This window comes from Cajanus cajan, chromosome 1 (genome assembly GCF_000230855.2).
Source record: "Cajanus cajan strain Asha chromosome 1, NIPB_CcT2T_4, whole genome shotgun sequence".
Lineage (NCBI taxonomy): Eukaryota > Viridiplantae > Streptophyta > Magnoliopsida > Fabales > Fabaceae > Cajanus > Cajanus cajan.
Genome location: NC_138517.1, coordinates 84,796,756 through 84,813,232, shown reverse-complemented (window position 1 = coordinate 84,813,232; position 16,477 = coordinate 84,796,756). Strand labels below are relative to the sequence as shown.

General features: G+C 30.5%; 1 protein-coding gene across 4 annotated transcripts; it reads left to right on the top strand.

Moving 5' to 3' along the window:
• Positions 1–4,357: 4,357 nt before the first annotated feature.
• On the top strand, positions 4,358–10,346 carry LOC109815297 (transcription factor TCP2). Of its 4 annotated transcripts, none has more exons than XM_020379973.3 (5): positions 4,358–4,572; positions 4,889–4,991; positions 5,133–5,255; positions 5,531–7,086; positions 10,156–10,346. In XM_020379973.3, the coding sequence occupies exon 4, from the start codon at positions 5,813–5,815 to the stop codon at positions 7,061–7,063; it is 1,251 nt and encodes a 416-aa protein (XP_020235562.1). In that variant the 5' UTR covers positions 4,358–4,572; positions 4,889–4,991; positions 5,133–5,255; positions 5,531–5,812; the 3' UTR covers positions 7,064–7,086; positions 10,156–10,346. The 4 variants fall into 4 exon arrangements, with proteins under 4 accessions (XP_020235562.1, XP_020235563.1, XP_020235561.1 ...); XM_020379974.3 differs by having other exon boundaries at positions 4,359–4,572; positions 4,897–4,991; positions 5,531–7,075; XM_020379972.3 differs by having other exon boundaries at positions 4,359–4,572; positions 5,531–7,075.
• Positions 10,347–16,477: the final 6,131 nt, after the last annotated feature.

Sequence of the window (16,477 nt, the reverse complement as noted above, 5' to 3'; positions counted from 1 at the left end):
TAACAAAATATTGACAAAAGAATGTATCAAATTTTACAAATGATATGATTGTATGTGAGTCTCTATTCTTTTTGAATCTTCAAAACTTCTTTATATAGATGATTTATGAAGATGACCATTGCAAATCTTTGAGCATCTCTTACAAGCTTATTTCGTCTGTCTTCAACTTTGTTCCTTGTGGGAGAAATTCTGTTGGCGCATTAAACTTGACCATTAAATGTGTTTCACCAAATTGTCACTTCTTATCTAATGAAAGAAGTTGTTTATCACCTTTAGGGTACCAAAATATAGTAATAGATGTGTGTGTCAGTTAAAAATAACTTTTGTATACTTTGAGGAATTTGCTTATTCTTTTGCTTATGTAAAGTATCTTTGTATTCCTTTTTGAAGTATGAGCATCAAAGAAGTTTTTATTCATTTTGATATGTTAAAAATGACATGAATAAAGATTATTTGATTAATATATATCATAAATGATATATATCTATCTATATATATATATATATATATATATATATATATATATATATATATATATAATAAATGGTTTTGCTTGTCTTGTAGACAAAATGTTTGGTCTAAGAAACTTATAGTAAAAAATAACATATCGTCTTATCATTATTCGTCCTATAATATGACCTGGAAAAAAATCTCTTAAAAAATATTCACTTTTATTATTATTAAAACTTATATTTTAAAAGATTCAAAATTGTCTTTTAATTTAAGAATAATTGACAAAACAGTAATTAATGTAATTTTTATTTTTGAAAATGATAGATAAATAAAAATAAAATTTTATTAAAAAACCCACAATTAAAAAGAAACAACAGTAGTAATTAGTATTTTATTTTGTACAAATACAATACATAATACAAATGTTTATTTTATATATCTATATTTATAATAAATAAATTATTTTAAATGCATAAATTATATTATGATTAAATTTGTAATATATAAAAATAAATTATATATATATATTATAAAATTATAATAAATACTTTATATTAGACTTAAATATATTTTTAGTCTATGTAAAATGTAAAATAAATAAATTTTGATTTTAGTTCTTATAAATTTTTTTATTAGTTTTGATTCTATTAAAATTTAAAAAAAAATTTTGTCCTTTAATCTTTGTAAAACGAATAAATTTTAATTTTTGTTTATAATGTATGTTATGTATCTTTATAAATTGATTTAATCTTGTTGTAGTGTTATGTCTATGTTGTTAATGTGATAGATGAGTTATAAATATTTGAAGTCAATTTCACGATGTCATTATAAATGTAAAAAAATTGAAAGGTAATTATCTTTTAATTTAATTATTAGACATTTAGATAATATTTTTATGCTCTAATTCAATTATAAGAAAATTAAATTGATGTTTTCAATTCAACAACACTTTTTATATATTAATTTGATGTCAAATAAAATGTTCTTGTACAACGCTTTTGGTTTTTAATTACTTTTTACCTCTCATTAAATTTGTTTTGATATCTTTGAGATATAATTTTAATAGCTTGTAATTTTGATTGCTTTGGATATTTTTTTTTTCATGTTTTCTTTCACTTTTAAAGAAAATTAAAAAGAAGAGTAATGAAGAAAAATTACAAAGCTAAAATAAGTCATGAGATCGTTTTTAAATTTTTTTCTTCCACTTTTGATAACTTTTAATTTACTTTTTATTTTTAATTGTATATTGATTTTGAATTTTTAAAGATTACAACTAATTAAAAAAAATGTTATATTTCAATATATTTGTAATAATTTGTCGTGATCCTTACACTAAATTACACGATTATAAGCAGCAAAAAAATAACTAATTTATGATTATGTAATCACAAATATTAGAATATGTACTATATTGCATAGATATAAGTATAGAACAACTAAATAAATATGTGCAATATAAATACAGTGATCATGTAAATGTAATTATACAATTAAGTTGGCAGTCAAACAACTATTACTATCATACGAAAATCACCCAAAGACAGTCACCAAAAGAAACATTCAACTCTTAAACCACTAAATTACCTCCATAATATTGCACAACTCTATATCTATCCCTGTCTTACTCTCATATCACGTATGGATCCACATAATAAGATATGCAATTTTCAAAAATCTCCCATCTAGTCTTAGATTGGTCGTCACAACTCAACTACACCATGTTTGAAACATTCTTCACATTCATCATCTCAACAACACAACAACTTGTTACATATTCAACACAATTATCACACACAACTTGATATTTGTAGCCCATTCATCATTTATTCATTTAACAACTAATCAACAATTAATTAACACTTCATCAACTACATTAATATGTTTTTCTTCAGCAACCAATGCCCTACGTTACACACCCCGCACCCGGTGTCATCTAAGTAAGGAGATCTTTGTCTCATCCATGCTTGGTGCTACACAACCTGCACCTGGTGTGGCTGAGACAAAGGTCCCTGAGAGCTCATGCTTGGTGTGGTAAAGTACCTCACCCAGCCCCACCTTAGGTAAATAGTATCTGCTTAACTCATGCCCAATGTCATCATACTAGCATCTAATATCATTTAGGCAGAAAGCTCAAACTTGGCCACGCTAGGTGCCATTTAACTTTAGGCCCAACGTCACTAAGTCAAAGACCTCCAAAGGTTTTCACATCTGGCACCATTCAAACCATGTCTGACGCTATGCTAACTTGAGATGAGTCTTTCTCCTCACATCCTGCACCTGACGTGACTAAGATAGAGTCTCAAGTTAGAATGATGCTGACGCCACGAGGGTGTGCCCAATGCAATATCAAAATTTTGCATATGTTGAACCTTATTTTTGCCTCAACACTTGAAATCCAACAAAGATTCTGCACGTCACAACCAACACACATATGCACTTAGAATCAACATGCAACCACAAATCAACTCAAATCATCATATTCTTCATCAAGAATCCAAAACCCAACTCTTACTACACCCCGCTCTATTTTGAATCACGTGCAAGAATTGCAAGGAATTCATACAACATACAACCACCACATCATTTAATAACTCAGCAACTTCACTCAAAGCAAAAATTTAGCTTCCTTTACCTTAGAACTAAAGAGAACCGAGGGAGGAGAAGAGAACATGAGATTTCGCACCTCACTCCAACGAATCAACCACAAGATTCTGGCTACTACTAACTTGAATCCAACAACAACGCAACTCTAATAAGGATCACGAAGAAAGAAAAGAAGACTTGGAGTTGAAGAAAACTCACAAACTAGAACATCTTTATCTAGAATCCCTTCTCTAAAATGTTGAGGAAAACGGTTTATAAGACTCTATTTAAAAGAAAAACTTTATATACTATTTCTTTGAGGGTCAAATCGACCCTCTGCTCAAAGAAACCCTTAACATTACTAAAACTCCTAAGGGATCTCATACCCTAAAGTCTTTCAACATTGATTAACAATCTAACTTAACAATATGAAACAACTTAGAATAATTATATCACTTTCACAACTCAAAATGTTACAATACTACTTCCATTCCAATATATAAGGTTAAAATACCCAATGCACAAAGATTAAGAAAAATAATTAATATAGTCGATGATAATAAATTTGTCTTAAAAACCATCCTTAACTATTTCTCTCCTAATTAATATTTAATTTTTTTAACAAATTAGAGCATGTCCTATACTACTTTTCAATCCTAATTAATATTGTTCTCTCTTAACCAATTAGAATATATATCTTTTAAATAGTATATAATTAATGTATTTCACCAAATTAAGAGAACATATCTTAATTAGGAGTATTTTAGTCTAAAAATAATTAACACAAGAAATAATATGGATTGAACCTTATATAAAGGAACAAAAAATTATTCTAAGTTGAATTTTACAAACAGAAACAAAAGTAAAAAATAATTTATAATATAATTTATGTATTTAAAATATACATTTATCATAAATTTAATTATAATTTAATTTATATATTTGAAAGTATTTCATTATTATAAATTACAGATATGTAAAATAAATATTTATCTTATTTATTATACTTGTACATACTAAAATACTAATTATTTATAATTCAATTTAAATATAATTTATAGTTTAAATATTTATTTTTAATTAATAAAAATATTATTTAAACTAATTATGGTAAAATTATTAAATTGACTGTACATTTATATTTATTTTGTGATTAAGAGAATTAAAATTACGTAGGAGTGGTGGAGCCGCGATATGGTCTAAAATTGTCGAGATATAAGAAGTTGGCGATATTGTCTGAATTAAGAAGTGGGGTGAGTACTGAGTAGCTATAGTACAGTGAATATATAATCATATAAATTTTGAAGGCTTTTATCTAAGGGTCAAGAAAAAGTCTCACACGTACGAAGGGATACATGATCCGCTTTCCTACGCTTAAGCAAGCCACTTGAAGACTTGAAGCTTCTGCTCTCTCTCCCTCTCTACATAGATACATATCACTAACTATATCACACCCACAATTTCCCTTCGCTTTCTTCGGAAAACACTCACTTTTCTGTTTACATGTGCAGACAGACACACAAAAGCAACTCTCCTGTAAGTCTTATCCAAACTCAAAACACGCTTCTAACCTTTGCTCTTGCCTCTTCCCATCACCATTTACAAAATTCAACAATTCTTCAAATAACGCAACCAACCTCTCTTACCCTCTTCCCTCCCAACCTTTCTTATTTTCTTTCAAATCACTTAACTTTCAATTTCATCCAAAAATATTATTATTTTTTCTTTTATTTTTTCTTCACAAATTAATGGAACTGATCTGAAAATGTAATAATGTGTTTTAATCACCTCATATATTTAGGTTTTGAATTTCATTTTCCCTTTTGGTTTTCTTCCATTAATGGAACTTCAGGTTCACAGATCTGTGAGGTGTCGGAACAGTCACTCACGTCACCAACACACCACACTCTTTCTTTCTTTTCTCCTTCGCAAAACCCGATCCAACAATGTTCAAAGTAAGAAACCTAGCTAACTCACCGTGCTTTTAATTTATGTTAAACAATAATTCTAATTTTCAAACTATACATATGCTATAATGAACGACCTTCTTGTGGTGTGGCTTCTGATGAGATTTGCATAATGTCTGCTATTTTAAGGATATGAAAAAGCTTTAAACAAACACAAGCAGAAGCGAAAAGGGGTTTGGCACAGATCGGCGACCCAACTGCGAAATTTGCTGCTTTAGCTTAAAAAAAAAAGTGCAAAGACTTGGATCAAGGGTAGGTACATAATACATGTTTCTATATGAGTCTCCAAGCATAATTTTTATTATACTTTTTTTAGTTTTCATTTTTTTTTTAATAAAACGTTAAGGATTATACTTTTTAAGGTGTTATGCTAAGCAACATACTTAGACTCAGATCCCATCTGTTGTGTAATAAGTGAACATGAGAATGTTCTGATGGCTTTGTTTATTTTTAAATTTTTTTTGGGATGATAATAATAACTATTTTGTTTTTGTTGTTGTGGCTGTGGTGTTGCTTTTGGTTTGCAGGAGGTGAGGATGAGGCTCTGAGACCTACTCAGTCTTTTGCTTTTGAAAGCTTTTTTTTTCTTTCTGCGATTGAAAAAAGCTTCTGACTCGGACTGCGATTTATCACTACACGGCCAAAGTACTCTCTGATTTTGAGTCATAGTCATCAATGCAAAGGGCATAACAACAACCCCACCCTCAGTGCACTCTCTATCTCCACACTCCACTTGATAAGAGAAGACCAAGTGGGTTGAGATTCAAACACTTGAGCTTCTGTTGTTGGTAAAAAGGCATGATTGTGATATGGAGGAGGATGAGATTGAAGCACAGGCGTGTAAGTTCCCTAGAGTTGGAAATAGTAGAAACGAGATAGGTTCCAGCAGAGGGAGTGAGGAGGAGGATGGAGAACAAAGAAGAAGAAGTGTTGGTAGCACAAACCATTTCCAAAGTAGTTGGCACCACTCTTCAAGAATCATAAGGGTGTCTAGAGCATCTGGTGGCAAAGACAGGCACAGCAAGGTAATGACCTCAAAAGGGTTAAGAGACAGAAGGGTTAGGCTCTCTGTGACCACAGCCATTCAGTTCTATGACCTTCAAGATCGCTTGGGTTATGATCAACCCAGCAAAGCCGTGGAGTGGTTAATCAAAGCTGCTGAAGATGCCATCTCAGAGCTTCCTTCACTCAACAACCCTTTCCCTGATACCCCTAAGCAACAAAGTGATGAGAAAAGGCCTAGTGGGTTTGATGATGCAGATGCAGACCTGCAGCAAAACCAAAGCCAGAATGTGTCTCTGTCCAAGTCTGCTTGTAGCAGCACTTCTGAGACAAGCAAGGGGTCTGGCTTGTCCCTCTCAAGGTCTGAGATCCGTGTGAAGGCAAGGGAGAGGGCAAGGGAAAGAGCAGCAAAAGACAAGGAGAAAGAAAAGGAGGAGAAGGAAAAAGATTGCAGCATTGGACATCACCAAAACAATGTCCCCATGTCTCACACTGCTTCTTTCACTGAGCTTCTCACTGGTGGGATTGGGAGCACAGCAACCACAAGTCCTAATGGATCGTCAGTTCATCAGATCCATGATGAGCCCAATCTATTGATCAACAAGGGAAGGCAACATTGGTCCTCAACAGTGACACCTAGTCCTATGGACTACTTCAGCTCAGGCCTCTTGGTTTCATCTGCAAGAACAGCACAACACCAATATGCGCCTCCATTCAGTGGAGGAGACCAGATGCAGCATTTCTCCTTCATGTCTGACCATCTTAACATGCCAGCTATGGTTACTTCTTCTCAGCCTCAGCCTAGCGGGGGTGACTACAACCTCAACTTCAGCATCTCTAATGGTTACAATAGGGGGACCCTTCAGTCCAATTCTCCGTCCTTTTTGCCTCACCTCCAGAGGTTTCAAACCATAGACGGATCATCCAATATACCTTTCTTTATAGGAGCTCCTGCTTCTGCTTCTGCTTCTCCAACCATGGACCATCACCAGCTTCAGTTCTCACCTGTCTTCGATGGAACCAGACATTCTGACCACAAGGGCAAAGGCAAGAACTAAGTTCCTCGCATGGTAATACAAAAGTAAACCTACGCCTTTCATCTTTCTTTTTTGATTAGTATAATGTAGACCATTGTTATTGTTTATGCTTTGCTTGGTGTCTAGCTAGTTAATTTGGTTAATTTTATTTATTTATTTTCTCTTCCATTCATATATATATATATATGTATATGCTTTGGCTTTGCCCTTGGTAAACCTAGCTACGGATATATAGAAGATAAATATTTAATGTGTGTGAATATGAGTGAGAGTGTGTTTTGTTTTATATATTTAAATTTAATTTGAAAGAGGATGGTCATGGATTAGTGTGCTGTGTGCGATACCAGGAGCTAGCCGCTTGCTTTCTTGGTAAGCATAAATAAGTTGGGCAGTGAGCATATATAGTTTTATGGGATGCCATCTGTTTTTTTTTTTTCGTCTTTTACTAGTTGAGTGGTGGTGCATGGATTGGCGTGAATAGGGTTTCCACTGTTGTCTCCTTTTTTGTTCTCTCCTTGGCTCCCTTTCTCTCTGGCATCGGTGAGTCTGTGCCATGTGTAAGTTTATTTGTGGCACATACCATTATCATGTGTAGCCAAAACCAAAGTCTACAATACAATGGCTTTAAGATCCCAATTCATTTCACTCCCCAAATCGACGCATTGTCATTGGATAAGAAAACCAACCACACATACTCAAAGCTCCATGCACGTCGCCACAACTTTACTTCACTCTTCAACCATATAACCAAGTCCAAGTGGATTCTCATAAAGTAGTCTAGATTACACATTGCATATAGATTTTGGTTTTTTCAAGGAGGACAGTTACACTAACTTCTTTTTTTGAAACAAGTTATTGCTAATAACAAATTGAAAATTTGCTTCCCTTATTTTCTTCCTTTTATGAGTTATGCGCCTATTATTCTCATTAAAATAGCTGAGGCATATGTAATTTTTTTAAAACAGCATCTATCAGCAGCATTCAGCGTGTATAAATATATAGTTATATAAAATAGGAGAGATAAGTGCGTGCAATTAATGCTAACTTTGAAAAGTTTATGTAAATATCTAGGTGGTCACATATCCATCTATACATTTAGATGACACCACTAAATGGATTAATAAATAGATCTATGAGTAGTTTTTTATTTTTTCAATATTAAAATTATACTGAAGACCATCTTAAGATCTTTTGAATACTACTTCAACTCTCTCCAACTCTCACCATTAGGTCAAATTTAGTTGTTCTATTTTTAGTTTTGTTTGACCGTTATATATAATTGTGTCCTTACCCAAATATATTTAATTTTTTTAGTATTATACCCAAATAAATAATTGTGTCCTTGCCCAACTACGTTAAAATTGTGTAAAAGAGAGTTGCTACAATACAACTGACATCAGTCTCATGGTTGGAAAAGAGGGAAAACAAATGTGTGGTAGAATTTGCTTGACTTCTTGCAACTTGGAAGGTTAGATTTCAAAATTTAAGGATATAGAGAAGTTGCTATCGTGACTTTACTAGGATCTTAACCTCTGATCCACCTCAAGTATGACTTAGGCCTAGATGGTAGTATTGAAGTGTTTGATCAAAGGAAAAGGTGGATAATATACTCTTTTAATTTGAGGTGATTATAAACCAATCCTTTTTTTTTTTTGTTGGTACCGAAACCAATCCAATTTAATGGGAAGTAGTCTAGAAACTGATTCTGAACAAAATGAAAATTAAAACATAAAAAGTATGAAAACATTTTTTTTTATATAAAAAAAATATTAGATTTTGGCTCTAATTTTATAAACCAATTCAATTCAATTTAGAGTGAACTGCTATATACATTCATAATTTTATTTCTAAATTTATCATACTGTTCGTATTTATATGTTTGTTTTCTTGTATATTTTATAAAATTACCATGTAACTTATACATATTTATTAAAAGGTATATTCGAGTAAAATTATATTTTTGATGAACATTTAAGTGAAAGCTGCATTTGTATAAAATACATAACTCTTGTTAGACCATAGATCTTCATTGATATATAAAAGTTGAAACACGAATAAGAATGTGAAATTGTCTAAGTTTTCTTTAATTGGTTTGACTTTAAAATAGGTTTATATCATTTTAAGCTATGTTATGATTGACGGGGGAGATGTTTAATACTACTTTAAATTTATTTTATTATGTTTATAATTATATATTTCAAGATTTGTTTATTGCTTTTAAAAAATTAATATACAAAAATCGATAAAATCAAATAGGAATTTAAAATATCAAGTCGGTTGGAGGATACAAATTGATGTGATTGAATCAACTATGTCTTCTGAATATTGAAAATTTTCGAATAAAATGAATATTGGGGGGACTTATCCTGTGAAACATGATATTGATGATTTAACATGAAGTTTAGTTCTAGCATGATGTTGGCAGTAGGATATTAGAAAATGACTTATTCCAGTGTGGGTGACTTCAAAATTCAAATCTTCAATATGTCACCCATCGGGGAACTTTTTCCATCCGTCGGATATACTGATTAAAAATTAACGGTAGAGATTTAGATAAGCAAACTGGTTACAAGATAATGCTGGAAATGTGTGCTGACCGGTACCATAATGCAGACTGCCCAGGTAGGATATTAGTAGGTTTGGATAATTTGATAAAACAATTAAATTGATTTAGTTTTTTTTTTACAGAATCTGATCCAAATTAAATAAATTTAACTTCAATTGATTTTAATGTTTGATTTATTATATTTACAAATTTAATAGTTCGAGAACTAAACTAATTAAAATTATTAATATTTATTATTATAATTATAAATTATAACTTAATGTTAATTTATAATATTATGATTTTATTAGTAATACACCATTGTGTCTTTCATGCTTTTCGAATATATTTAGTCTAATGTTGCATTAACAGTAGTTTTTCTTTTAAATATTAGTATTTTATAATATTATTATTTTAGTAGTTACACAACACATTTTGTCACTTACCAAGTTACTATACATATTGCTTCAAAAAAAAAAGTTACTATACATATAGACTTAGTGGTGGAAGGTAAACTAAATGCTAAACAATTTCTAACATTTAGTTGCATTTAATATATTACTTGCAGGTTATCATTCAAGTTGAGAAAAGTTGAGAAAAGAATGTATGAAGATTATTTTGATAATGATTGTAATTTAAACAATTTAGTTATGTTTGAGGGATTATCTCAATTTTAAATATTGAAATATTTTAATTTCAAACATTGGACTATGTTACACTTTGTTGGATTACTTTTATTTCATAATTTTTTTTATACTATATTATTTATGCTCTGTTAATAATATATTTATATTTAAATTTTGGGAAGAAATGATGTATTTATGTTTTGAAAAATAAATATCTGTAATTTTTCTTCAAGAAAGTTGATAAATTCAAATCAAATTAACTCATTGATTGGTTTGATTTGGTTCGGTTTATGGTAGAAATTTTTTTCTGGTAAATCCGATTCAGGTGAAAACAATACAAATTTGGATATAAGTTTATACCAAATGTGAATTAAATTGATCCACGAACACCTAAGAGGGTAACCACTTTTTAATTTACTTACTATCTATTATATTATAAAAAAAATTAATATGAATAAATATATCCACATTCGTTGGGCCAAAGCCCTTTTATTCCGTATGAGGCCTACACACAAAAGAATGTTCATGGTGACCATTCAAGATTTCATCTGTTGAATAAACAAATTTAATTACTTTATAATTTATTTAGTTCATTTATAAGTTTATTTTATTAAAGTACAAATAATTGATAAAATGTCTCATTTATTATAGGGGAATGCTAATATATTCTCACCTATTTTTTAGTTCGAGTATATTAGTAACCTACACTAAAATTTTATGATAATAAAATCACTCATTACTTTTGATTTGGTTAATTTATATAAAGGATATTATAGTAATTTAATGGCTAAAAACCTATTTTGGTTCCTTATAACAATTGTTTGTTTCAATTTAGTCCCACTTTTATTTTTTGTCTCAATTTGGTCCTTAATAAATTAATTGGTTGCAATGTGGGACTTCCGTCTAAATTATTTAAACGGAGTTAACTGTTGGCCACGTGGATGCCACGTAGATGCATAGATGGATGTCACGTGGATGCCAAATATCTTGAAAACACCTGGAACCAGAACGGCCCGTTCTGAAACCAGAACGGGCCGTTTTGGGTGCACACTTGGTGTGTTAATTTTGCATCTGAAACGAGCTGTTCCAAATGCAAAATTAACACACCACGAGTACAGAAGAACAGCACGTTCTGAAACCAGAACGGCTCGTTTTGAAACCAGAACGGCCCGTTCTGAATCCAGAACGGGCCGTTCTGGTTTCAGAACAGCCCGTTCAAGAACTATAATAATTTTGAAAAATATTTTTTTATGGTAAAAATTTTAAAATTACTTATTTTTATAAAATACAATTTTCTTATAAATAGAGTGATAACTTTTCCTTTTTCTCTTTCTGTCGGAAGAAATATTTAAGTGTCACTTAAGAATTTTTGCAACTTATTTAAAATTAGAGGAATAAAATGATAAAGATTAATAGGATAAACATAATAAAATTATTAATTTGTTTTCTTTTAGTGTCCTCTAAATTTTTACATTCATTTAAAACAAAAATATTTTATATGTTATTTTGAATTAATTTAACGAAGTATCATATGATTTTTAATTTTTTAAATTTTTTTTATAAATTTGATCTATACATGAAAAACTTTTTAATTTAACAATTAAATTTTTAAAAATTTGATATAGAACATTAATTATTAAGTAAAATAAATTTATCAAGACTTAATCTTGAAGTAAGTAAATTTTTTCTTCATTAAAAATGAAGAGAATTTTACCACAAAATAAAAAAATAATTAAACAATAAAATAAAATATAAAAAAAAATATATTAATGTATTTATTATATTAGATATAACAAGATAATTAAAATATAAAATAATTATATTTTATAAAATTATTAATATTTTATATATAAAAAAAAGAATGAAAAAAAATTTAGTGGGGGCAAGTGCCCCTACTATGATTAACTTAGATCCGTCCCTGCATGTGGTTGTGTGGTGAAATGTTAGTCCTGTGTATCCTTTTCCTTTACTTTAGGTTCTATCTCTTCAAGAACAGGTTGTTATTGGGGTACCTCGTTAACGAATTCAAGAAAAAATACCATGTCATTTCATCCTTTACTGTATAGTGTCAATTTGGTAGTAAGTGGTTCACTTCAGTTTGACTAACAATGAAATAAAATTTGTTACCATTGTCTTTAGTGATACACCGCATTGTCCTTAATGATACACTGTATAGTCTAACTGTTTAGCAATTGCAGTTATCAATTTCTATTGACAATATTACCAAATCCAGTGTTTGAAATGCTTTGTATCTTGGGTCTTTTTCCTTCCACGATTCACAACCGTAAACTATAATCATTAACCGTATGTGTTTAGCAGTCTGGAACCAGAACGACCTGTTCTGAAATCAGAATGGTCCGTTCTGGTTGCACTTTTAGTGTGTTAAATTTGCACATGGAACGGGCCATTCCAAGTGCAAAATTAACACACCAAGAGCGCACCCAGAACGACCCGTTCTAGTTTCAGAACGGGCCGTTCTGGTTCCAGAACGGGCCGTTCTGGTTCCAGAACGGGCCGTTCTGGTTCCAGAACGGGCCGTTCTGGTTCCAGAACGGGCCGTTCTGATTCCAGGTATTTTCAAAAAATTTGACATCCACGTGACAGTCACCTATACATCTACGTGGCATCCATGTGCATGCCACGTGACCAACAGTTAACTCCGTTTAAATAATTTAGACGGAAGTCCTACATTGCAACCAATTAATTTATTAGGGATCAAATTAAGACCAAAAATAAAAGTGGGACTAAATTGAAACAAACAATTATTATAAGAGACTAAAATAGGTTTTTAGCCTCATTTAATTTAATTTTAAAAGAAAATAAAACATTTTCTCTCTCATCTCTCATGATATCTTCTCTCTCTCTGAACATAAAAAAAAATTAATTAATAAAAAAAAAGAAATGGGTTGGAGAAAGAATTTAATAGGAGAGAAAAATGACTTATTTTCTTTTAAAATTAAATTAAATTACTATAATATCCTTTATACAAATTAATCAAATCAAAAGAAATGAGTGGTTTTATTGTCCTAAAATTTTGGTGTAGGTTGCTAACATATTCCAACTAAAAAATAGGTGAGAGTATATTAACATTCCCCTTTATTATATGTTATTCTTTGATATAGTTATTTTTGTTTAGGGTTTTTGATAAAATATCTCAGTTATTTTTGTTAATCACATAATCTTGTGACTTGATTTACCAACTAGCATTATAACCAAATCTTAACTGTATCCACCCTTCATTGTAACACGAGTTTTGGAAAGGATAAAATTTAACTATAATTTTTTTAAGGTATGATTGGTGTTGCTCTCTAATGAGAATTAATGTTTTATTTTAATCGTATGCATAAAAATATATTAGTGAGAATTACATTAAATGTGAGTGTATTATACTAAGGTAAAGTTCTAAGAAAAAAAAATCACTTTGTACCAATGTATGTTTATTTCAAAAATAATTTTTAAAAAATAAAAAAAATAACAAAAGTTAGATGATAGTGAGTGATTTCTATTTGAAGATTGAGTCTAGAAACGTTTTTAAAGCTTCTCTATTAAAAATAAGGAGTATTTTTTAATAAATAAATTCTCAAAATTGCTTCTAAGTCTATATCCAAATATACTTTTATAATAATCTAAAAAGTGGAGATCAAAGAAGTTGCACAAGTTTGTATCTCCTTTATATATATATATATATATATATATATATATATATATATATATATATATATATATATGCGTGCGGGTGTGTCTATCATTTATATATGAGAGATCCTCTTACTCCAATAATAATTCTTAATAGAGTTATTTCACTTAATATAATATATGATATCACACCAAAATCATATATGAACGCTACAACACTCTAAGTAAACACGTATCTCATCAAAGTCACGTCACATAAGACATCTAACAATGCATACGAACACTACATAACATGTATCATATGCAAACACCTCAATTAATGCATCGTCATGTATTCACCTACGGAGATCTTTTAACAACATAAGTAGTTTAAGTAATTTTCACCTACCAAACTAACCCAATCGTTTTCACGCCTTAAACGATGACTCGATCACAACAAAATGGGATACCAATCCTTTCTCTAGTTTCTTAGGTCTCATCATTTACACTAGGAAATTCCGGTTCCACCATTAGAAGTGATGCAACTGGGTATATGCGTAACATGACCTTGACATGCATTATCAATTCGCATATGAAGTTAGCCCATTGACCATCCTTAATAAACCATGCAACCTTTCCAAGTACTTTGTTAAGGGTTGTAGCCCTCGACTTCCTACTTTACTCAATCACTAATTAAAGACCTATAAGAGACCCAACACACCTAAAAAAACCCACTCCAAGAGACACACCCACTCAATGAGGGTTTTCTAATAGTGAGCTATCCAAGCACCACTCCAAGATACCCTATGTGAGATCTTCAGTTTTCAAAATAATTTTCTCTCCTTAAGTCTTAAGTTAGCCAACATGCCTTAATGTCATATCGCATTTTCAACATCTACACCTCATCATACATCTATTATATACATCACATTCAGTCAACACATATAAATATCAACAACAACATCATACAAACATCTATACATGTCATATCCAATCAACACATGTAGAATAATCATTATACAATCATCTATATATGTCATATCAAATCAACATATATGGAACCATTCTCATACATTATACAAATTCACCAATACACCAACATATCATTTAGGCATCCTACGCCCAACGCAACTTATCTTGCACCTGGTGGCATCGAGACAAGGAATTCTTTGCCTCACTCACGCTTGACGCCATCCAAACTGCACCCGAACATAGCTAAGGTGGAGATCCCCTAGGACCTCGTGTCTACTGTGGCAAAACCCATGCTTGACTTCATATCAGATAGAGAGTCTTTACCCAACTCACGCCCAGCGGCACTTGGTGTCACAAAGTCAGAGACTTCCATTATTCTCACGCCCGACGCTGTTCAAATCGCACCTAATGTTATCCCAATCTAAGATGAGTCTCTCACCTCACGCTTGACGTCACCAATCTTGTGCTCGACGTGATCAAGATAGATGCCTCTAGTTGGAACTACGCTTGACGCCATGAAGGTGCGCATGGCATGACTGTGATATTTATGTGCAAATATAGATCACGAAAATCACCCCAAGCACCTGAAAATTAGAAAACCACCAACATTTTTTTTACAACAAACCATGTATATCCATCATACACAACACATTTGAAACAAAAAGCAACACATGCAACCAAAAATTAAGCAAATCACCAAATTTCACCTCAACACCCAAGAACACCAAAACCCTTCACCCTTCAATCCGACTCTAACCACAATTCATCAAATCAAACAACCAATTCATCCTACATTCCCTTACCTCTATCTCTAAGCCTAAAAAAGAGGAAGGAGAAGGAAGAACCACTTCAAGCTCGAAGAAGATGAGTTTCGCACCAACTCCAAGCCCATATAACTTCAAATCTAACACTCCCAACTACAGCTCTCCCATTCCAGAGGAACCTATAAAGAAAATGGGAAGAAAAATCAAAGCTCTTCTCTTTAAATCACTATCTATCTAAAGTTTCTACAGAAAAAAAAGATTACGATCTCTGTTCAAAATAGAATGTTATATGCCTTTCTGTTTGAGGTCAACTAGACTTATGGTTAAAAATTCTCACACTTACTCAATTTGCCTGAGTATAGTGTTACAATTTTAATAAAATATACTAATAAAATAGCTCATGTTTTTAAATAAAAACTCACAAGATTCTTTTTAATTAATAAAATATATAAATAAAATAGCACATCTTAAAATACTTTTAAACATGTAAGTTATATTTTATATTTACGATATATAATTTATATTATATTACAAGATTATCTTAATTATTAATATATTTTAAAATATTAAAATTTAATTTATAAATAAATATAATAAATAAAATAAGATGTTAAAAAAACTTCTAAAAATTCTTTCATAATAAAAAGATTTCAAAAATATATTAATTAAAAAATTATTAAAAATATTATTGCACAAAATTACAATTTGTATTTTTTCAATACGCGTGGATATTAACAAACCTGATTGATCAGTCCAGTGAGATGAATGCAATTTAATATTAATAAATTTAATTAGTTAAATAAAAAGTATGAGTTATTAAATTTTTTTAATATTAAATATATTAAATTTAATTACGATACATAAAAATGATATAATTTCAAAGTTAATAATAATGTATTTTTATTTACAGCGC